This window comes from Sander lucioperca, chromosome 2 (genome assembly GCF_008315115.2).
Source record: "Sander lucioperca isolate FBNREF2018 chromosome 2, SLUC_FBN_1.2, whole genome shotgun sequence".
NCBI lineage: Eukaryota > Metazoa > Chordata > Actinopteri > Perciformes > Percidae > Sander > Sander lucioperca.
The window spans coordinates 25,739,562-25,762,694 of record NC_050174.1 but is presented as its reverse complement, the minus strand read 5'-3'; the positions used below and the strand labels follow the sequence as shown (position 1 = coordinate 25,762,694).

Sequence of the window (23,133 nt, the reverse complement as noted above, 5' to 3'; positions counted from 1 at the left end):
CTTAGTTCGTTGTCCCAGTTGCTCTGTATAAAGACGCTTCTTCTCCTCATATTCCTGCTAGGATTCCTATATATACCACTACCAGTCAAAAGATGGGGGACACTTAGAAATTTCCATTCCACTCCATTACAGACAGAATACCAGCTGAGATCAGTTGCATTGTTTTTTTAACCAGGGCAGCAGTTTTCAGATTACATTATGTGCTTACATAATTGCAAAAGACAATGACTGTTGTAGAAGTGGCTGATCTTTAATGCAATGTCTACATTGCCCATTTTAAGCAACCACTCATCCAATGTTCCAAAGGCCCATTCTGTTTACTAATCTGATATCATTTTAAAAGGCTAACTGAGAAAACATTGGAGAACCCTTTTGCAATCTTCAAAGAAGTAACGTGCATGGTTCCATACAACGTAAAATAAATGATCAGTTCACTACTTTCATTTAAATTTGGGAGTTTAATTCAACTGTATAGCATTTGAAGAAAAGAATTGATAAAATAACGTTGAAAAAACATCGGTAAAAGTGACAAAAACATTGAGGAAAGCTTCAAAAACATCAGTGATTTTCATATTTTGACAAAAAAAAAAAGTTGCATAGTCGACGGGAAGCCAACACAAAGGTTAACCCTATCTGCCTGTTGTGTTCTGAGGATACCAGCCTCAGGACACACAGATATACACAGACCCAAACAGCCCCTCCTCCATCAGCTGATGACTGCATAATATCAACCCAGAGCTTGGCAGGAAGTGCATCCTGGTCCTAGCTGGAATATGAGGAGAAGAAGCGTCTTTATACAGAGCAACTGGGACAACGAATTAAGCTTTTGACGGTAAAGTAACCGTTTCAGACACGAGATAAGTGGGACGTTACGGGCATTTCTGGTTGTTGCAGTAATGCGATGTTTCTCTTGGATACACAGTTTGCTTGGCTGCTAATGTTAGCAATCGCGTTAGCTTAGTGTTATTATTGAACGAAGTTTTGTGTTGTTCACGTTAGGTGTGATGATAACCCACACAGCATTTGAATTATGAAAATTTGTGTTACATTGATAGTTGATGATTGAAATAACTTTTAACGTTTTTTTCAGCTTGTCACACAACAAAGTTAGCTAATAGCGAAATAGCTAGGAAGCACAGAAGAGCACAAGCTTAGCTAACGTTAGGTCTCGTTAGCAGATTTCTTACCAAACTTGATGAGAAACTCTTTCAGTTTAATAAAGCCTTGCTTATTTGGCAATGTGCATATTTATCCTAACGTTGCTCATAATGTTTTAGGAATCGTTTAAGTTCGCTTGTGAATTCGGCTTACATAAAACATGATAAATCCAACACCACTGGATTTAAACTCAAATTCAAACCCATAACTGGCTAACGTTACTCAGTATGATTACGGTTTGTGATCATGCTTAAGAGAACTGTGGGACTTAAAAACTAAACAATTCCTTAGGTTGAAATCGTATTGTATACAAGTGCAAGTTATATGCTATCTTGGATGAATGCCGAAATGAAGAATATATGCGTTTATTCATACTAAACATAATGTATATCCTGTTTTATAAGAATATGTCTGCCGAAAACCTGAGTGTCTTTAAATGTGTTTAACCTAATTCGGATTCTGACATCAGAACCCATCTGGTTGGCAATGAATAGGATGTAACTGATTTAATAAAGTGTCTCAGCAGGTTTGGATTTCACCAACATAACGTTACACAAAACGTCACCCTGATGGTTAATTTCACTTTCTCTATGCTACCACGTGCCTAATAGTCTATAAAAAATGCCACTGAATCAAAACCAAACTTCTCATGATCTCTTGTAGAAAAAACATTGGGAGATGGACCGTTATCAGAGAGGACGGCCATGGGGAAAGCTAGTCAAAGTGGACTCCAGTGAAACTGTCCTGCTTTTCAACAGAGAATGCACAGTTGGCAGAAAGAAAGGTATGTTAATTTCTATATGTATGCATTATGGAGTGAAATCTTATTTCTTAAAACTTTGTTAACATATTTTACCCTGCTTTAAAAAGCTCCTAAATGTGCTGATGCCTATTAACAAAAGACAGTCCTGTCTGTGTAGCATAGACATTGCTGTCAGTGTCTGGAGCCTTTAAAAACCTCCCCCTTGAAAACACAAAGCCTTCTTTAGTGCGCCAAACTTAGACAGCCCCTTGTGATGATAACAAAAGGCGTCCATTGAGAACATGTGTGCAGAATATTAAGTAGATTTTTTTGTATGGGTTTTTGCTTAAGAAAAGGTTAGGCCTATATTTGCCCCTGTCTCTGCTTTGTTGTCTACTTTTTTTGCAATGCAAATTGACTAGCCTTAATTGGTTAGTTTATGTCTGTACAATAAAAGGCTTAAAACAAAAAGTCCACGCAACACAATCTGAGGTTAATCTCAATAGAATGAGGGTGAATTTTTAAGGTGTTTATTTTAAATGATATGTTGAATATATCAGCCAGAATTGCTGAGAATTTGTTTTGGAATGTTCAGAGGGGGAAAAAAGACATTTACATGAATACATGTGTTATCATACTCTCTAACAGATACCCATTATACTCCCCCAAAAGGGGCACCAAAAAGATGAAAAAATCTTTGTTCTTAGAGAGCCCAAGTAATCTATATCATGTCTACTCTGTGTTTTCATTATGTTTTTATTATTTTGTTGCCAGGATGTTATCTCTCCTTCCCAGCCAACAAACTGGTCTCAGGGGAGCACTGCAAGATTGTGCAAGATGAAAGCTCAGGGCTGGTGTGGCTTGAAGACATGAGGTACTAGATATTAAATTAAACAAACCATATGTTGGAAGAAAAAAAATGTGTTTGAAAGAGAGACAATGCTTGTATTATTATTATTATTATTATTATTATTATATATATATATATATATATATATATATATATATATATATATATATATATATATATATATATATATATATATTATTTTTATTTTTTATTTTTTTTACAGCTGTTTAAGTTATGTGTGATTTGAAACTTGTCCTTTCGTAAAGCAAACACTTGAAAACCTTACAGTGATCCATCCAATTGCACGTTTGTTTTTCTGTAGCACTAATGGCACGGTGATCAACATGTCCAAACTGGTCAGGAAGCAAACTCACATGCTGCAGAACGGCGATGTCATCTACTTTGTATACAGGAAAAGTGAGCCAGAACAAAGTGAGTTGTTCATTTTGTTAGCCATGAGAATAATGTTTATATGCATTTATAAGAAGGAGAGAGAGATAACATCTTCTCTTGTCACCCTGTAGACATTGCCTATGTTTACCACTCAATCAAAACGGAGCAAGCTTTTTCACAACACAGTTTTGGTAAGTAGCCAAGTACTTCCCCACAACTCCTCTGTCGAAATGTACACACTTTTAGTCCACCGCTGTATTGTGGCTCACTACTAACTGCCACCCTGTATCTAAACTTCAGACACGGAGAGGGCAGCCCACAGTCCTGCTCCTGTTCCCCCTTCAGAGATGTCACTTTCTGTGGAGCCTGTAATGCTCACAAAGGCTCCTCGGGATCCAACTAGGGAGGAACCTCAGCCCTCCACTTCCCACTTCTGTATTGGGAGCCCTTCCACTTCTGGTCCCGTGGCAACCACAGCCTGCCCCGCCTCGGGTAGGTTCTCTGCCAACACACTGCTGAAGAGGGATGCTTTCCCAACATAAAAAAACAACTCACTTTTTTAATACATTACAGGGTTTTTCCTGCTACTGTAAGGTTCAGGTGCAGCCCCTAGGCTAAATGAATGTAACTAAAAGACCTTTCTCAGATCTAATGATTGTAGTTGGACTTCTTTAGCAAATTCTGTTTTTAAGCTTTCTAAGAGTTATGTATTATCTGTTTTAGCTTTTCCAACATTTTAGACAGATATGGTAATAACGGTCCAAATTGATGTGAAAAAGAGACGCAAAACTACCACAAACCGACTACAAAGTGACACCAAATGGACCACAGAGACCCAAAACAACCCCAAAGAAAATAAAAATGGCACAACATGACTACAAAGAGACGCAAAAACCCACAACGAGACAAAAAAATGCATGGGGAAGTTGCATTTTTTTTTTTTTTTTTTTTGAAAAACGTAACATTCCCTTGAGGAAAAACACCTAAACCCCACGCCAAATATGCGCACCTAAGTCTTCCACAGAGCTAGGGAAAACACTGCATTACACATTTTAATATATTTACTTTGTGAAGTTTTATTAATGTACACAGGCCCATATCCAGGATTTTAGCAATACATAATAAACTTCTTTTTTTTTTTTTTTTTTTTAAATATCCCTGATCTAAATATGCGCATATGGAAAGCAGCTATGGTAAAACAGTAGCTTCAGATGCTAAACTAGTTGAAACTATACCCAAAAACCACCGTGTTGACCAAAGATCGTATAGTTAGGACGAGATAATCGCTTCACCGCCTACTCAGTCACCCACCACCCACAGGTGATGACGGAGATGATGACCAGACAGAGGAACAAGTCCTATCTTGGCGCTGTACAAGTTTATTTGATGCAGTTAAATCAATTTTCTTAATACCGTGGTCCAAACGTCTGTGTCCTTAATGGTAGATACGGCCATTAATGTACAAATTAGATTAGATAGACTTTATATGATTCCAACTTCGGAAATTTCAGTGCTACAGCAACAAATATAAGACACACAGCACACATACAGAATATACAAGAAATAATAAATAGTATAGAATACAAGAACAACGATTAAAAAAATATACACAGGAAAGAATGTACAAACATATATACAAATGCCGAATAAAAAAAATATAACCTACTTAAATAGTATTTATAAAATAAATAACGATTTGTTTGTGTGTATATATATATATATATATATATATATATATTTATATTTATTTATTTATTTATTTATTTATTTATTTTCTGGTTTCTTGGCTTTCCAGAGTCTACACAATGCTTACTTTACATCTAAAGATGACTTTGAACGGATAATATTTTTATCCAATCATTTCTCCCCATCTCCACTTCTTCCCTTTCTGAATTGTGCCCAGGTCTTCGTGACCCTGCTAGTTTCATTGTTTGTTAGGTTCTTACGTGCATTAGTCAAACAGGTGTTGTACTTTAAATGGTCACACTTCATTTCAGCTATTTCTGGAGATTAGGCGTAGTCTCTTTGTCTCGAAGAGAGGACCCCTCCGCTCTCTGACAGGATGCACATTGGCTTTTCTAACTTTCCTGTTTTGGCTCACTCACATCTCCCTTACTTCATCATTGTTCAAACTACGAATAGCTTTTAACTAGGGCTGCTTGATTATGGGGGAAAAATCATAATCACAATTATTTTGTTCAATATTGAAATCAGGATTATTTAACACGATCACTCATTGAATTTTGGAAATATGTTGCATTTAATTAACTTAAAAACAGGGAAGCAGGTGAAAACACCTAGAACTGTGAAATCTCCCTTACTACTTTTCCCGTTGAAATTCCTCTTCAGAATACAAGAAAAAATAAGAGTTTACTTGCAAAACGTATTGTGCAAAATATTCATGTCTTTTTCTCGATTATATTGTTTTTGTGATCGTTAGGAGCCAAAATCAAAATTTGATTAATTTGACAGCTCTACTTTTAACCTGCGATTCCTGTCTCCCTACACAGAGAGATAAGTTCCCTCTCCAAGTCTGCTAAATTGCAACATGACCACAATGTGTATTTAATGAGCCATATTATACCATATCGATACGTGATTTATAGGGAATCTTGCTAAACGTACATAACTGGATAGAAAAGTGAGCATGGGTCTGGATTCTACGGTGTGATTACAAAGTGAAGTTACATTTGTCTGATTTCTTGATTACATTTGATTACTTAACAGACATTACAAGACTAAACAAAACCGTATTTAAGAAAGTATTCCCAATAAGAGTGTACTTTCCCCATACATTGCCTGATAATGTCATTGTGATGACAAGACTCCAGGAAGTGACTTCATCCGGTCAAGAAAGAGTCCGGCACATATATCTGGCCCCCCATAAAATCACAACACGTTGTCTTTACACTTCTGTTTGTGAACCTTTTGGACACAGCCAAGCTAGCCTAAGATATGAGAGTGTTAGTCTCGCATTGCCAGACCTTCCTCCACAGCGCTGCAGAGGAGGGTCTGGTTAGTCCACACAGCATTCTGGGATGGGAGAAAAACGTGATCTGTTTATTGGCATTTCTTTAAACCAATCACAATCATCTTGGGCTGCGCTAAGCCTTGGACTCAATAACAGTGCCTCTGCAAAATAGCCTCAGGAAGGAACTTGTTTTGGTGGAACGTGTACATTCAAAGGTTGTTTTAGTCGTGCAACAGAAAACTCCGATTGGACAGATAGTCTAGCTAGCTGTCTGGATTTACCCTGCAGAGATCTGAGGAGCAGTTAACCATAGTCCTCAGAAATCGATATAGATTGTGAGAGTGTTAATGATCTTCTCACAAAGAGAGCGCATGAGCATATTTCCCAAAATGTCAAACTACTTCTTTAGAGGCACTACAGTATACGCTATGTTAGATTAACCCAAAGGTAGTTTATTTTGATTGTCTAAAGTTGGGTTTGTTCAGTACATCCAAAAAAAAAATAACCTCTTGATGTTGCAGAGTATTTATTAAAATAGAATTGTAATAATAATTTAACTTTAATTTCCTCCTTTTCCTAATTTTCAGCCTGTGTGGTTACAGTTATCCAGCCACCCCCTGTATTGTGTCTGTGTGAGAGATGGAGGATTCACAGGATGTGTAAATAAAGAACTCTCTGATCAAAGTCATTGATGGAAACAGACCTGCTGACGGCAGCTGATCGATACTTAAACTCAGATTGTGGTGGGCAAAACGTGTCCAGCTGGTGATTATCACACTATCTTCAGCCAGTCTGCTTTCATCTGCTATGTGCGTTGACTCCCCCCAATGATGATCCAGGATACTATGCATCCTGATAAAGTTCCCTTGGCCTTTGGAATTAAAATAGGCTCACATCATCACATACCCTTCACCATACCTAGAGACTGGCATGGGGTACTTTCCATAAAATCATCTTTCAATGCAAATCAAACCAGCTATTAGTCTAACTGAAATAAAACCATGCCAGTCTCTAGGTATGGTGAAGGGGATGTGATGATGTGGGGCTATTTTAATTCCAAAGGCCAAGGGAACTTCATCAGGATGCATAGTATCCTGGATCCATGAAATAACTGGCCTTTCAAAATAAAAGTCTGCCTGCCTCTATGGGAATTTAACATAGGGGTGTACTTACTTATGCCCCCTGTATTTTAAGGAAGAACGTTTATTTATTTACGATACATTATTCTTTCACAAATAAAATTGGTGTCCTTTTAAAGGTTGGATTTTCCTCATTTTTTTATTAAGGCATTAAGATCAATTTCCAAAAGATGATTTTTTTTATTCCTCTTTTTAGTCAACTTTAGCATGGGTGTATTCACTTATGCTGAGCACCTGTAACTGAGCCATTCCAAAAGGTTGTTGTAATTACCCTCAAAGTGACGTATGATTTATTCAACTAAGATCAGTCTCTTGTTACTTGTTTCGTGGTCAATGTACTTACTAGCTGATAGAGTAAGTGTCCTTTTAGTTTCGTGTTGTAGCGCTTCTGATGTCATCAAACCCCTTCCACCTTTTGTACAACCCACTCCTCCACAGTGAAGCTGGTATATGAGTCTTAACCTTTTCGACTGAATTCTTCTGTTGTTTACATACGTCAACACGAGCCGTTTACAGTATTAACGTTGTTTGACCCAGATCTGTTCCTCCATCTTATCAGGCCCAGCTAAAGATGCTGCCCCAGCACAGGAAAAAGACGTGGACAACATGGAGCCAGAAAGCAAGAGGAGGAAAACTGGTCACGGTAAATTCTTTTACTTGGAGTTTTCTTTGATTCCTCACATTTGATTTTGGGCTCTATTTTCTAGGCAGCACCACGACCAGCGCAAGCAGCGCTCTGACTGTTGAGATTTGCTTGGCCTGTCTGTGTGGTATTTTTAGTGCAGAGCCGCAGTGCTCAGGTGGGAGGATTAGGGTTGGGTATAGTGTTTTTTTTTTTTTTTTTTGGTGCTAAAGCAATACTTTTAAAACGTTTCCGGTGCCTGAACCGATACTATTTATATATATATATATATATAAAAAAAAAAAAAAAAAGATTTTAAAGAGTGTATTGTTAAATAGTGTCACGTGCAGAAATCCTCTCTTTTTTTTTAACCTCAATCCCAGCCTGGAAGGTTTTTGTAAGCCAAACCAGACAACTGCCAAAAACCTATGACTCAGTGCAACATGTAATCTACAGTTATTGTGTTTACAGATAAAGATTATGATTTGGACTTGCCACACACCTCCAGCACAGAAGTAGTCGGGTCAACTAAGGGAAGTCATTTGTCTAAACCGCCAGTGGAAGGGACTAAGACAGACAAGATGGAGGAGAGCCTGACGTGTGTTATTTGCCAGGACCTACTGCATGACTGTGTCAGGTAAGATCTCAAGGACCCTGGCATCTGCACAGACATCCAAGGTTGGGGGGCTTGGAAGGCACTTTGCATGCATGCAGCATGTCACCAAATACCAATAGTTAGTTTAATTCTAAGTCTCATGTTTTTTGCTTTAGCTTGCAGCCTTGCATGCATGTCTTCTGTGCCGCCTGCTACTCGGGCTGGATGGAGCGTTCGTCTCTTTGCCCCACCTGCCGCTGCCCTGTGGAGAGGATTCGTAAGAACCACATCCTCAACAACCTGGTGGAGGCCTACCTCATCCAGCACCCAGGTTTGCACAGATAAAGACCATTTTGACAGCGTCTTTTAATCATGGCACATTATTTCATTCCAAATGCCAGCACCTTTATTGTCTTTAACTGAAAAGGTTGTAGATAGCCTTACACAACACACATTTAAAAAATTGTGTCAGCAAAATGCAGCTGTGGCAGAGGTTTTTCTACCAAAGCTGACATGATAGAGATTCCAACAAGAGCGAAGGAAGACCTGCTTACCTTTTTGTATAGTTTCCAAACTGGTACACATTCCCAAAGAAAGTTATTTTTTTTCTTAGATATTGACTTTGTATATGTTTGCATGTCCCTTTCTGTCCCACAGAAAAGTGCCGCAGTGATGACGACCTGAAAAGCATGGACAGCCGTAACAAGATAACTCAGGACATGTTGCAACCAAAAGTGGAGCGCTCTTTCTCAGATGAAGAGGGCAGTTCCGATTACCTCTTTGAGCTCTCTGACAATGACAGTGACTCCTCAGACATTAGGTAAGGTCTGGTTGTTTGTATTTGGACCAATCCACTGTTTATTTTGGCACCTGGCTTTAATTTTGTTTTATTTTTTAGTCTTTGTCTTTTGATGAAAATGTATTTTAGTATTAGTCAAAATTTAGTAATTTGATTTTGGTTTTTGTCAACGAAAACTGAAGACATTTTAGCCCACTTCCCACTGGACAAAAAAATCCACTAACATCCACTAACATCTGGCTTTTGTCTTCAGTGGGAAAGGTTACAGTCTGCATTCATTCCCGGGACAAATGACTCTGCAGTAGTCACGGGTGTGAATCGGCTCCAGCGCCGATCAACAGTGATGGAAACATGACACCCCAATGCGCTAATTTTTGCACCATTTCCGGCGCAATGCTATGACGCAATATGAGCTATCTCTGTGCATGCAGCGCTGAAATATTGTTCCAAATTATTCAGCACTGAGTCTGAAAGCGACTGAATAAGTAACATATAAAAAGTACCGTAACGTTTTCACTGGCCTCCAGCAACCCTGTTTCCCAGTGCGTTCATGAGATTGAACTTGACAACAAAAAAACAGAAAGGCATACTTGTCCACTAGCAATAGGAAAGGAGTCCATCGCTTATTTTTAGCTGGTTTTCCTGCATTTAAAAAATATACGCACTAATTGTGATGAAAAATAGTATTAGTCTAATTTTCTAGGCACTGTTTTCTTGTTCCCACACACAGTGTCCGTCTCCCTCTGCTCTGCAGGAATACAACAGACCTTCCTCAGTACATCCAGTTGTCATTATAAACTGCTCCCTCTCTGTGGTTCCATTACCACAGCTATGTGTTCTCTCCACTGCAGAGCAGTCAATCATTCAGAAGCAAACATAGAAGGGTACTCGGAGACCGCAGACCTCCGCCAAGGCATGCCCTATCTCACACTGTTAATGTTCCATCTTAAATGGGCATGGTTCATGTGAATGTACCCATTCCGTAACTCATTTTTCCACTTATTCAGACACAAATGCCCTATCCCGCAATTTAAATAATTTGTGTTTCCGCCCGGTGATTCGGATCCGCTACAAAATTGTTAAGGTTCTTCCTTGGCCCGTGCTTCACCCTTCCACCAAGTTTCATGAAAATCGGGCCAGGAGTTTTTACGTAATCCTACTGACTGACAGACTCCCTTCCTTCCTTTCTTTCTTCCTTGGTAAAGATCCATAGCCCTTGATAGTCACATCAGCTTACCTTTTTATAAATGTCAGCATGCTGCCTGCATGTTTTTGTAGTTTGTCCCAGCTGTTTTGTTGTTGCATCTTGTCTGACTCTAAGTGGGATTGTAGATGAATTTAGTCCATAAATCTGTTTCCGAGAACCGCTAACGTTGGATAACGACAGAGACATAACATTACTGATTGCAAGGTGCTTCTTATCAGTAGTGCAACAGGTCAAGCTGCTCGATCAATTTCTGAACTGAAGAGCTATTTTTGGGCATTGGATACTTTTAAAGAGCTAGAGGATAACCGTGTGTGATTCTGCAGATGCATGCAGCTTGCAGACTTTGCATTAAATAAAAAATGTATATGTTTTATCATAGTTTTCATTGATGAAATTAACACTGTAGGAAACATTCTTAGATATTTGTTATACTCTGTTGCATAGGAAATGATTACAAAAACTAGAAAAGTAAGAATGACATGGAAACGGCGTCAATGTTTTCTGCTTGTTTAGTGAATAACATCTCCATGTGATGTTTTTTTTTGTCTCCAGTCAGCCTCTAGTGATTTGCAGACAGTGTCCTGACTACAGGAGGGAGGTCAGTCAGGTGATGTTTGCTACAGGTTCCAACTACTGGCTCCCTCGTCTGCCAGCTCCACTGTCTATACCTCCTCCACCCAAACCAGCAACTGAGGAGGGGTCTGCAAAGCCCACAGGGGAGCAGCCCTCAACATCCTTTGACATCCTCTCAGGTGATTATGGGTATAGATTAGGTGGGAATATCAGTATCTAGAGTTAAAGGTATAATATGCATGATTTTTACAAAAAAAAACAATGTATAGACTTATGTAGGTAAAAAATAATAATAATAATAATCCCTGTTAATCATCACATATCACCCACTAAGAAGTGTGTGGTGGTGTCTGAATCTGCAGAGACCCTGTCCTGCATTTCCTCTTTTCTTCTTATTTTGCTGTGTAGGACTTGGGTGTGTAACCCCCAGCCACTTACAGTGCGTGAAGCCCGTTCTCATTCCCACGTCGTCCAAATAGCCGCTGTTTCATAGCGGTTACGTTCTAAAGCCCAAAGAAACACACACACAACCCTGAAAGGTGTGTGTGTGTGTGTGTGTGTGTGTGTGTGTGTGTGTGTGTGTGTGTGTGTGTGTGTGTGTGTGTGTGTGTGTGTGTGTGTCTTTTGTGCTTTAGAACGTAACCGCTGTGAAACCATCAGAAAATAGTTTTCCCCTCTTATTCACGACTTTGTTCTTACAAACTAACTAGCTAACGCCGCTCCCTCTCTTCATTCACTCTCTAGCTCGCTCGACCACCGCTGCTCTCTCTCTGTCTTTCTCTCTCTTTTTCTGGCTCGTTGAGCTGGGAAGGAGGGGCCAACTTTGAACGCTGTGTTACAAACACCACCTGAAAAAAGTAACACATTACTACTACTACTACTTTTTACCTTTCACTCAATGGCAAATTGCAGGATACTTCATTCTGTTATAATACCAAAAACTATAAGCAAGACTTGCCGTGTGTTCTGGAAGTGGGGAAGAAGCATCTGAAAGCCCACTTAAGCACAACTGTGAAGATCCTCCTGCCTACCTATCCTGTCTTAGCTCCTGTCTAAAAGCTTGTTCTGCTCCCGTCCTGTCTGCAGCTCCTCAGGAGTACCGCTGCCTCCCTCAAGGCTTCCATCTCATGTGCCACTGCTGCCTCCAGCCAATGCCAGACAGACGGGCCGAGCCAAACAGCGAGCAGGTTATTGCTCAACAATGTGAGTGGTCCTTGTTAGTCACTCTGCAGAGATGTAAATTAATATGGTTGATAGAATTGTACTGTCGTTCAGAAAACTGAAACTAAAGTGAAATAGAAATGGAGTAAATATGGGATTAACTAAAATTCATAGATAATATAAGCCAGTCAGTGTTACTTTTAAATTATGTAAGGCTATTCAGTATGAAGACATTTTTTACATGCATACTTTGAGGTATGTAGTACATGTAAAATCAGCTGATAGTTAAAGTACAACTTTGCCAGCCATTCACATAGTGTTGCCGTTCTCAAACTCCATTCGACAACAAACGACAAAAACTTCGAGCTAGCAAGGTACACGCTGAAAATGGCAAGTTTTTTTTGTCATTTTTTTTAGCCTTTAATAGACAGGACAGCTGTAGACAGGAATGGGGGGAGAGAGAGGGGGAAGACATGCAGAAAATGGCCGCAGGTCGGACTCGAACCCTGAGCTGCTGCGTCGAGGACTGAGCCTCTGCAAATGGGCGCCCGCTCTACCAGGTAAGCTCCCCAGGAGCCCAAAATGGCCAAAGTTTTGAAGAAAATTTGGATCATGTAACAAGGCAGGCCTGCTTTGGTTCTTTCAGGGAATGTTGTAAAGATTTACAGAGAATATGTTTACAGCATTTAGTCTCCAACTGGGTCGTTTTGGGACCGATTGGCAGGGATTTGCTATGGACAAAAAATACACATGGCGATACACTGGTAAGAGCAAATGACGTTTAGCAATGTATCCAGCTAATTATTTTATTTTATAAATTTTTTTAAAGATAATTTATTGCCATTTTAGGCCTTTATTTTTGACAGGACAGCTTAGACATGAAAGGGTAGAGAGAGGGGGAATGACCTGCAGCAAAGGGCCACAGGTCGGAGTTGAACCCGCGGCGTCGAGGACTAAGCCTCTGTATATGGGCAAGCACTCTACCAGGTGAGCTACCCAGGCGACCTAACCAGCTAATTAAAGTAGCTAACTTCACTGTACTGTGTGAACAGTTAACTTTATTTAATATTGTATGTGGCGTTTTCTTTTGCAGGGTGCTAATGTTTCACCAAAACAAGTTCCTTCCTGAAACCATTTAGCAGAGCTTTCTCCTATTTCTCCTATTCTAGAATGTACGTGTGGTGTAGCCAGACCTTACTCCACAGCGCTGTGGAGATAGGCCTGGCAATGCGAGACTAATTGTTGCCAAAGCCCATTCTACACCAAGAACTGTATGCATGATGTGCTGTGTGTTGGCAGGTGTGATGTGCCAGCAACCCTTCTGTCACATGTACTGGGGCTGCCAGAGGATTGGCTGTCAAGGCTGTCTGGCTCGATTCAGTGGTATGTATCTGCATCAGCAAAACAGCCCCAGGGGGATCTCCGCTGTTAGGCTCATTGCTGGGTAGAAGGCTTCAACCAGTATGGGATTTTGTTTTGGCTGATGGTAATACAGTATACACCTTTTTAATTGGAGGGGCTGATTCCCAAATAGTGTCCAAATGCATTATCTGTAATTGTGATGATTGTCAGCCTCTGATTATAAGCACTCTGGGTTTCCCAGAAAATGTTGTTCTGGGCAGATTGAAAAAAGAATGGATGGATGGATCTTTAACAACAAGCAAAGTATAGTATGTACACACTAAATGTGCAACATATTTGAGATATCCAACTTTGAGTAATATTAATGTAGTTACAAGACACTGGCTGAGTTAAGGCATACTCTTTCTTTTTACTTTTAGTACGTACTGCAGCTGCCCTCGCAAAGTACGACCTGCTGCATGCAGTATACAATTGGGACATACTACTTGCTCATACTGTAACTAGGGCTGGGTATCGCTAATGATTTCCCGATTCGATTCCGATTCACATGGTCCCGACTCGATTAAATTCTCAATTAGGTTAGCAACATTTCAGTTACAATACCAATTTTGCTTGGATATAAAAGAGATTCTCAGAGAACTTATGTTGTAAATTGTACAAGCAAGGAAGGAACCTTAAACTATATTTTTTAAATGCACCAGGTTAATGTTTACAATAATAATTGATTTGGGGATTTAATTAAACCATCACTCAAATAAAGATTGATATTAATTGGAGAATCTATCATTTTAACCCTATTCATAACACATAGCACCTTGAACTTTAACCCTTTTGCTCATATATGCTGCTCAAAGGATTGTGGGTCAGAATGGCCAGAAAAGCATGCTGGCTTGCATACTGCAAAATCCGACCGGATGCAGTAGGACATCCTGGAATTTTAGGCATCTTTTGTTAGACATAATATGTATTGGGATTGGGGACGTACTAACTCTTTTTCTAGCATGCTAAATAGTATGGTAGTATGGGTATTGGAGCACAGGGAAAGTGTTCCTACACAATCAACACAGACACAGACGAAAGCAACTCTATTTCTTATGTATAAAGTGTTTTAATAAAGTTTTGGATTTGCAGACAAGCATAATACATATCTGAAAATACAGAGGGGGTGGATTCAGAATGCAGACAAATAATATTTCCTCTGACAACATTTTCTTTTAAACCTTTCATGCTACGCTCCTCCTAGTGATTGGGTTTTTTTCTGATTGATCAGTAATCAAAACGCAGAAGACACTGAGGGCTCTATCTTGCACCCGGCGCAGCACAGCGCAAAGCCCGACGCAAGTGTCTTTGCTAGTTTAAGACTGACGCAGTTGTTAATTTCCCGTCCAGCGGCCGCGTTGTTTAAATAGCAAATATACCTGTTCCCATGGGCGTGCTGGTCTTACAGGGAGGTGTGTTCAGGTGCATTCTTGGAGTATTGCTATCTTGAGGCAGCAGGAAGTGATCGCGCCATTGACCAACAAAAACCTGGTCTTTAGACTTTAGTCAATAACGCAGCATTTCATTGTTATTTTAACAGCGTGTTAGTAAAATGCGCCTAGGCTTATGCACAGCGCGCACACACTATGCTTGTTACACACACAGGGACGCACAGCAGCACACAAACATGCAAAAGATTAAAAATAAAAATATTACGGTGCTAATCCTCCATCATAATAGCAATGCGCCAAGGTCCAAACACGCCTGGCTTTTAAAGGGAATGGGAGATGATCTCTGATTGGTTTATTGCATGTTACGCCCAAAACACACCTCTGATTAATGAAGACACTAAGTACAACCCTTTAGAACCATGCGCCCGGACCCTTTTTTCCACCATCAAACTAACAAAAGTGGATTTGGACACGTCCTAAATGCTCCTGTGCCAGGCGTTTCACGCCGTACGCTTAGATCGTTAAAATAGGGCCCTGAGAGTCTCTGATTGGCTATAAATTACAAACACGGGATCATGTGCCATTACAGTTTCACCCAGGAAGGAAAACACTGACGCTTCCCTCCTTGGTCTTTTGCCCGAGGTCATCTTTGATCTTCTCTCATCCTTTCCCACCAGCTGCATCCACCAATTACACTTCTCACACACACACATTTCTTTGTTCTAGAATATACATGATTATCACACAGGAACAAGGATGCTCCAGCCTTCCTTTCAGGCTACCATCTTTCACAATGAGCTTTCTTGTATTTCAGTTTCAAAACAACCTCGATATCATTATCATTTTATGGTGGATATGAGACACATCTATTCATGCTAGCAAAAAAATATGATAATAGGAATTTCCCTCAAAGACTCTCTGAAGTTCCTTGAGGATGATGTTTTGCTTCCTGTAGCTGTATAGTTACTGTCTCTGCTGTCTCATCTCTGCTTCATATTCTCTAGTGATTTTAAAATGAACACCTGAAGCAACACGCCTGATAATTCTAGATTTTTAATAGGCATTATTGTACGCTTGAAATTGAAACAGGAACCTGTCCCTATTTAAATCTGCACACGTTAATGCTAAGCTTCCAGTTTCTTCTACCAGTGACTGGTGATTTCTTCTCTTCTTTTTTTAACTGTTGCTCATAGGGGTGTAAGAAAAAATGGATACACTTGAGTATCGTGATATTTTATTTAGCAATACTATATTGATTTTCAAAAAAGCGTTTTGGGTTTTTTTTTAGTTTACGTGCAAAAATATTCATGTAAGACAGTGGTTCACGTTTATGTTGTGTTTAAACCTCCTACCGCTAGATGGCTATGCTGAGACACACCACTAGTGTCCTTGCCTAACAGTGCCTGACTTTTTGCTGGAAGCTAACAATGTAGCTATGGCTGAACTTTGGCCTACTTTAGCATATTAACATTAGCTCACTAAGAACCTGTGAACCACAATCCCAAACTGGCAGTTTGATTTTCTGTGTACTGAATTGTTTACCTAAAGTAAACTTCTTAGACTTTTATGCACATCATGTCTGTTTTTAAATATTAGTTTTTCTAAAATTATACTTTAAAAAAATCCCAATATATCGCCTTACACACAGTATCGAAATATATTGCAATATATTGAATTGTGACCCATGTATTGTGATACGTATCATATCGCCAGATTCTTGCCAATACACAGCTCTAGTTACTCAGAGTATCTTTGCCTCTTTCTTCCCTTTCAGTGCCTTTTCATTTACCATTGTACAGCGATTTGTTCCCCATGCACAAAACAAACCCTTCATACAAAATAACATGTATTTGTAAAGATGACATTTTTTTACTACCTAAAGGCCTCAAAGACCATTAAAAAATATCTCAGCCATCTGACTGTACCCAATCAACCTTTTTGTGGCAGGTGATTCATGAATGGTGGTGCAGCTTTCTCCGATATTTATTAGTACTGCTATTTTATGTTAACCTGGCCCACCAGATGGTTTGTTAACACAGAACCATCTGAGAAGCCATAAGTGGAAACTGTTTGGGAAATGGCAGGCACTTTTCAAAAAACACCTGGTAGGTGATTGGATGAACCATCTGTCTCTCACGTCTGCTATTGTTGTTTTGACCGAACAGTCTCGGCCGTCACACACACACCTAAACCCCGCCCGTAGCTGCCAGTAGCTCCTCGCAGGACGCCGATTGAGTGACAAGCTGGTAGTCCGGACACAAACACCTGCGTGAAGCGGACCCCCCATGTCATCCAAAAATTATTAAAAACACTGCTATTCGTTTGTGCCGTAAAAATTATAGTTTGTGCTGTTAAGGGTTTTAAGTAATTCAACTTTACATTTTCTGGCCAGTGACATCACCCAGCCCCCCATTAATGTCCAAATCTCCCCAAAATGGTCTCAATCGTTTGTGCTACATTTGTGCTGATTTGTGCGGTTAAAAGTAACATTTGTGCTACTTTGGTTTTTACGTTATCAGGCTTTATTTGTTACACGGCTACTATTTGCGCTGCAAAGGCTTCTGACACCAGCCGTCACTCCCGTGAACAGGACATTTTTCCTTACAATAGCCTTAATGAAGCAGAAACGCTTAATGTCAGATAACGTCCATAATAATTGGACTGTGGGTTCAATTCTTTGATAGTTTTCAGTGGTTATGAGCAGCAATATGAGAGAGACATTTCACGATGATTGATCGTTGTTTAGGTACATTAAACTACGTTAAGCCTTTTCCTCACCATAGGCGCCAACGAAGAAGAAAACGTTAATGTGAGATAACTTCTATAATCGTTGGATTTTTTTTTTTTTTTTTTTTTTTGACAGGCTTAAGTGTTCATGACCACGTTAAGCTTTTTCACGTTAAGCGTTTTAGAATGTCCTGTTCACGGGAGTGATGGCTGGTGTCAGAAGCCTTTGCAGCGCAAATAGTAGCCGTGTAACAAATAAAGCCTGATAACGTAAAAACCAAAGTAGCACAAATGTTACTTTTAACCGCACAAATCAGCACAAATGTAGCACAAACGATTGAGACCATTTTGGGGAGATTTGGACATTAATGGGGGGCTGGGTGACATCACTGGCCAGAAAATGTAAAGTTGAATTACTTAAAACCCTTAACAGCACAAACGATATTTTTTACGGCACAAACCAGCACAAACGAATAGCAGTGTTTTTAATAATTTTTGGATGACATGGGGGGCCCGCTTCACGCAGGTGACACAAACACGTTAGGTTGGAGCCTGACAAGGTGGATTTTTGAGTGGTAGGTGATCTCGTGATATGGCCAGAATACAGCTGCCGTGCAAAGTTCATTTTATGTGTTGTAGTATGTAAATGTTTCACAGTTCCAATCCACAGTATTGGAACTGTGATATACTGTGAACTTTTTCCCCTTTTTTTTCAGAGCTCAATCTGACAGACAAATGCCTGGATGGTGTGCTGAACAACAATAACTATGAATCAGAGATCCTCCAGGTAAAACCACTATCTGTACATGTCCGATATCCCAAGGAGTTCATCATTTGTTGTTGAATATTTATTTGTATATTGGGGAATGCATTACATGTTTTTTTTTTTTTTTAGATTTTTTTTTTTTTTTTAATGGATAGGACAGCTCAGATATGAAAGGGGAGAGAGAGAGGGAAGACATGCAGGAAACTGTCACAGGTCGGACTCGAACCCGGGACCTTCTGTGTCGAGGAATACAACCTCTATATATGTGCACCTGCTCTACCAACTGAGCTAACTGGCCACATGCATTACATGTTTAAGTCAGCGGTGTAGAGCTTACTACAATGCTGCTCATGAATATAGGAACCCCTACTAAAGTTGACTAAATAGAGGAATAAAAAAAAATCACCTTTGGGAAATTGATCTTAATGCCTTAATTGAAAAAAATTGGAGAAATCCAACCGTTGAGAACACCAATTTTCTTTGTGAATGAATAATGTATCGTGAATAAATAAATGTTTTTCCTTAAAATACAGGGGGCATATTAAGTACACCCCTATGTTAAATTCCCATAGAGGGAGGCAGACTTTTATTTTGAAAGGCCAGTTATTTCATGGATCCAGGATACTATGCATCCTGATAAAGTTCCCTTGGCCTTTGGAATTAAAATAGCCCCACATCATCACATACCCTTCACCATACCTAGAGACTGGCATGGGGTACTTTCCATAAGATCATCTCTCAATGCAAATCAAACCAGCTATTAGGCTAACTGAAATAAAAACATGCTCTGAAATGTAGCGGAGTAGAAGTAGAAAGTGGCATGTAAAGTACAAGTACCTCAAATTTGTACTTAAGTACAGTACTTGAGTAAGTTACTTAGTTACATTCCAGCACTGTACATGTCTGTCGTACGCAAAGTTAAGATGCTGTGGTTTGTGTGTTTCCATCTTTCCATCCAGAACTACCTGTCCTCCAGAGGGAAGTCATGGAGAGATCTGCTCCAGGAGTCTCTGCAGAACTTACAGCAGGGAGACTACTATCTGTCAGGTGAGCCTTCAGAGCGAAACCCACCAGGCACTTTCATTACTAAGTTGTGAACTATGAAGTTCAGACTGTCGTATAAAAAAGAGAGAGTGGTAACATCCTGTCCTTGTTGACTATGTCGCTGTGTCAGATTGTCGCATCTCTCCAAACGCCATCCTGTGTTTCTGCTGCGGCCTGCGAGCGTTTAAGGAACTGGCCTACAAGTACAGACAGAACATCCCTGCATCTGAACTGCCAGGTCTGACACACCAAAATCACCTTTTTAGTGCCATTTTTAATGCCATTTCAGCATGTTGGATCACATGGACACAAAAGGGGCTTCTGTTGTTTTTAGGGTAATATTTCACTTATGTCATGTTTATGTCATATGGACCCCATGACTGAATTCAAAACTCCTCCTAAAACCCATCTCTTTAAACTAGCTTACTCATTTTACCTGCACCAACTGCGTCTTATTTCATACCAATTTTAACTTGTGCTTTGCTTAGTCATTTATTATGTTTATTACTGATATTATGTAATGTAACGGTTCTTTGAGGGTCTTGAAGCCACTATATAAAATGTGTTATTATTATTATTATTATTATTATTATTATTATACCCATGTAATACCTTTTATTTGATTTTCTTTCCTCAGCTGCTGTAACATCTCGTCCCGACTGTTACTGGGGACGTAACTGCCGGACGCAGGTCAAGGCGCATCATGCAATGTAAGCCTTTTTACACAAACATCACTCATTTAGGCTACGTCAGACTGCAGGCAAAAGTGGCCCAAATCAGATTTATACCACTTCCATATGTGGTCCTGAGTCACCAGATTTTTTTTCAATTCGGCCGCAGTGTGAACAACCAAGGCGGATTTGATGAGACTTTTACGTCAATCTACATCTGTCACAATTATGCGCCAGCGGGAGTTATCCCTAGACATAGACAGTAAAGTTAAAAACTTGACTAGGCCTACAAAATGGAGAACAGTGATGGAGCAAGTCAATGGAGGGAGAGTGAGCTGTTAGACCTAATTAGTGTATGGGGAGATACTTCAATTCAATCAAAACTAGAAGGATCATACCGTAACCGCTTTGAAAAAATAGCAAACGAAATGGAAGAATGGGGACATAGGAGAACATGGCTGCAGTGTCAAAGGAAGGTGAAGAGCCTTAAAGCTTCATTCTTCTCCTCCTCAGCACCTGCTCATTAATGTTATGGCTGCCATTATGTAGATACTTTCAAGTAAAGTGTAACCAAAAAGATTCTGAGAAGCAGTTCTTTTTACTTATTTTATGATATTTCTGTCTGAAGGATCATAAAATACACCCTATGGGTCGCGGACCCCCTGTTGAAGATCCCTGCTTTAGACAGACATGACAGGGATGTGTGTATTTCACTTATTTAACCACTAGAGGGAGTCCTTGTATAAACTTGGTCCTATAGTCCCTCGTGTCTGCTGTTTGAAGACCCGTCTATGTTGTGTTCTTACATGCAGCACTTCATTCATGTGGTTTCCTTTCTTTTATTTTACTTTCAGGAAATTCAACCACATATGTGAGCAGACACGTTTCAAGAGCTGAAGGAGCCGAGTGGTTTGTTTCTCCACCTACAGCGTCAAACGTAGATAACCGAGCGTCTCATAGACACGCTCTCGTTAGGTCTCATCGTGTCCATTCATTGTTACTGCCTTCCAGATGTTATGCAATAACCTAACGCAGAAATTACAATCAGTATCCATTTACAATAGTGACCGGTGTCTTACCTGACACGGGGCTGTATGGAATAATGCTATGCACAATAACATTAAAGTTAAATGTTTCCTTGAGGTTTACTGCTTTTTATAGGGAAGACCTGCGAGGGCAGTCAACACCAGCCACCATTTAAATTTAGGTCAGTTCTGTCTGTGGCTAATGCATTCGTCTAGTCTTGTTGTCTTTTTCGTTGTTTGTTAAAGGACAATTCCGGCGCAAAATGAACCTATGGGTTAATAACTTATGTGTACTGAGTCGACCGTTCTCTGGGATATGTTTTCATGTTAATCTAACGGGTCTCTAGCTTTAAACAAGCTACCGCAAACCCGGTGGTTAGCTGCTAACGCTAGCTTTCGGGGCAGAGGGTAAATCACTATTTCTATACCACTAACAAGGCTCACAATAGCACCACACTTCCACGGTAGCATAATGAGGGTCCCTACATGTAAACCGAAGCATTGAGAACTTTGTAAGTGTACATTATTATTAAATTTTTATTAAAAAGATAGTTTAGAAAGACCGTAGCGTTCGGGTTTACATTCGGACGCCATCTTAGAAAACAGTCATGAGCAGTCAAATCACGAATGCCGTGTTTGAGCTATGTTACTGGTTACTGGCAAGAGGGTAAGTCTCCCCTCGGACCGCGAACCTCCTATGGCGCCATTTTAATGCTACAAAGCGATCACCCCCCGTTAGCATTCCATTGACTGCCATTCATTTTGGCGCCACTTTGACAGCGAATAACTTTACATCTGAAGCGTTTAAAGACTTTATTTGTCCATTGTTTATTTCTAAAGAAACACGACAATGTATAAAAGGCTCCATTACCTTGTACCTCATGTTATGGCTCCGTAGCAGACGTTTTTATAAAAATAGGCTAACGATTGGGTCATAACCACGAGACTTACTGTCGCATAGTAGAGAAATTACCGTATAGTACAGGAGAAGCGCGCAGGCAGTTTCGTCTCACATTAGCTGTTTTAAGTGTAATTACTAATGTTAACTATCATTTTAGTGATCAATAATTAGCCTGTGCCTATGTTATCTCCTTACATATACCTACGCTCTCCATCTCTGCAAGATTGGGAATGATTGAGATTTCTCTTGGCACAGCTACCAGAAGACTTCCAACTCTTCAAGCTCAGTTGGAGGCTGCTCAGTAACGCTCAGCCATCACCGGAAAAGATCTTCTAACGGCCTTCACTGGTCTCCGTCCAGAGCAACGGGATCTGTTGGTCCATTCTTATATACAGTCTATGGTTACTGGTTGCACAGCGTTTATGCTATTGTGAGCCTTGTTAGTGGTGTAGAAATAGTGATTTACCAAGTGCCCCGAAAGCTAGCGTTAGCAGCTAACCACCGGGTTTGCGGTAGCTTGTTTAAAGCTAGAGACCCGTTAGATTAGCATGAAAACATATCCCAGAGAACGGTCGACTCAGTACACATATGTTTTTAACCCCTAGGTTCATTTTCCAGAATTGTCCTTTAAAGAAATACTTCCTGATATTTCCTCCAGCCTCTGTGAGAAATAAAAAATAGTTTTCTCATATTAAGAGCAGGTGAGGTAATCTGTATGGATTAAGGCCATTTATGTATGCTTGCACATGTTGGTGAGCATGTTTTAAATATTATGTCTCCTCCAGCCTTGGTAATTGAGGCTTACATTTACCTTCTTTTAATTGTGATATATGTTGACGAGTCTTATGACATGCCGAGTAAAGAATCGAGGGCTTCCTACGTAATGCTAATGAAACATTACAGTAATAGAGATACGAGTGCTACCATTTTGGGCAAAGACACAAGCTGTTTCCAAGACCCAACCTTTGATCTATATTGTAAGGTGAAAGTGTCTCAC

General features: G+C 39.9%; 1 protein-coding gene across 1 annotated transcript; it reads left to right on the top strand.

Annotated features, from left to right (window-relative positions):
- Positions 1-697: 697 nt before the first annotated feature.
- Positions 698-21,352, top strand: chfr (checkpoint with forkhead and ring finger domains, E3 ubiquitin protein ligase). The gene is made up of 18 exons (XM_031300530.2): positions 698-832; positions 1,822-1,942; positions 2,675-2,774; positions 3,073-3,182; positions 3,275-3,334; positions 3,444-3,635; positions 7,813-7,896; positions 8,347-8,512; positions 8,647-8,801; positions 9,128-9,290; positions 11,029-11,228; positions 12,136-12,252; positions 13,510-13,593; positions 18,446-18,516; positions 19,455-19,542; positions 19,670-19,777; positions 20,177-20,249; positions 21,065-21,352. The coding sequence occupies exons 2-18, from the start codon at positions 1,837-1,839 to the stop codon at positions 21,105-21,107; spliced, it is 1,920 nt and encodes a 639-aa protein (XP_031156390.1). The 5' UTR covers positions 698-832; positions 1,822-1,836; the 3' UTR covers positions 21,108-21,352.
- The last annotated feature ends 1,781 nt before the right edge of the window (positions 21,353-23,133 follow it).

Excerpts from the sequence above, each read along its gene's own strand:
- chfr (XM_031300530.2), top strand. The coding sequence starts at position 1,837 with ATGGACCGTTATCAGAGAGGACGGCCATGGGGAAAGCTAGTCAAAGTG. Across the intron at positions 7,897-8,346 it reads GAGGAGGAAAACTGGTCACG|ATAAAGATTATGATTTGGAC; the intron begins GTAAATTCTTTT and ends TTGTGTTTACAG. Across the intron at positions 20,250-21,064 it reads GTCAAGGCGCATCATGCAAT|GAAATTCAACCACATATGTG; the intron begins GTAAGCCTTTTT and ends TTTTACTTTCAG.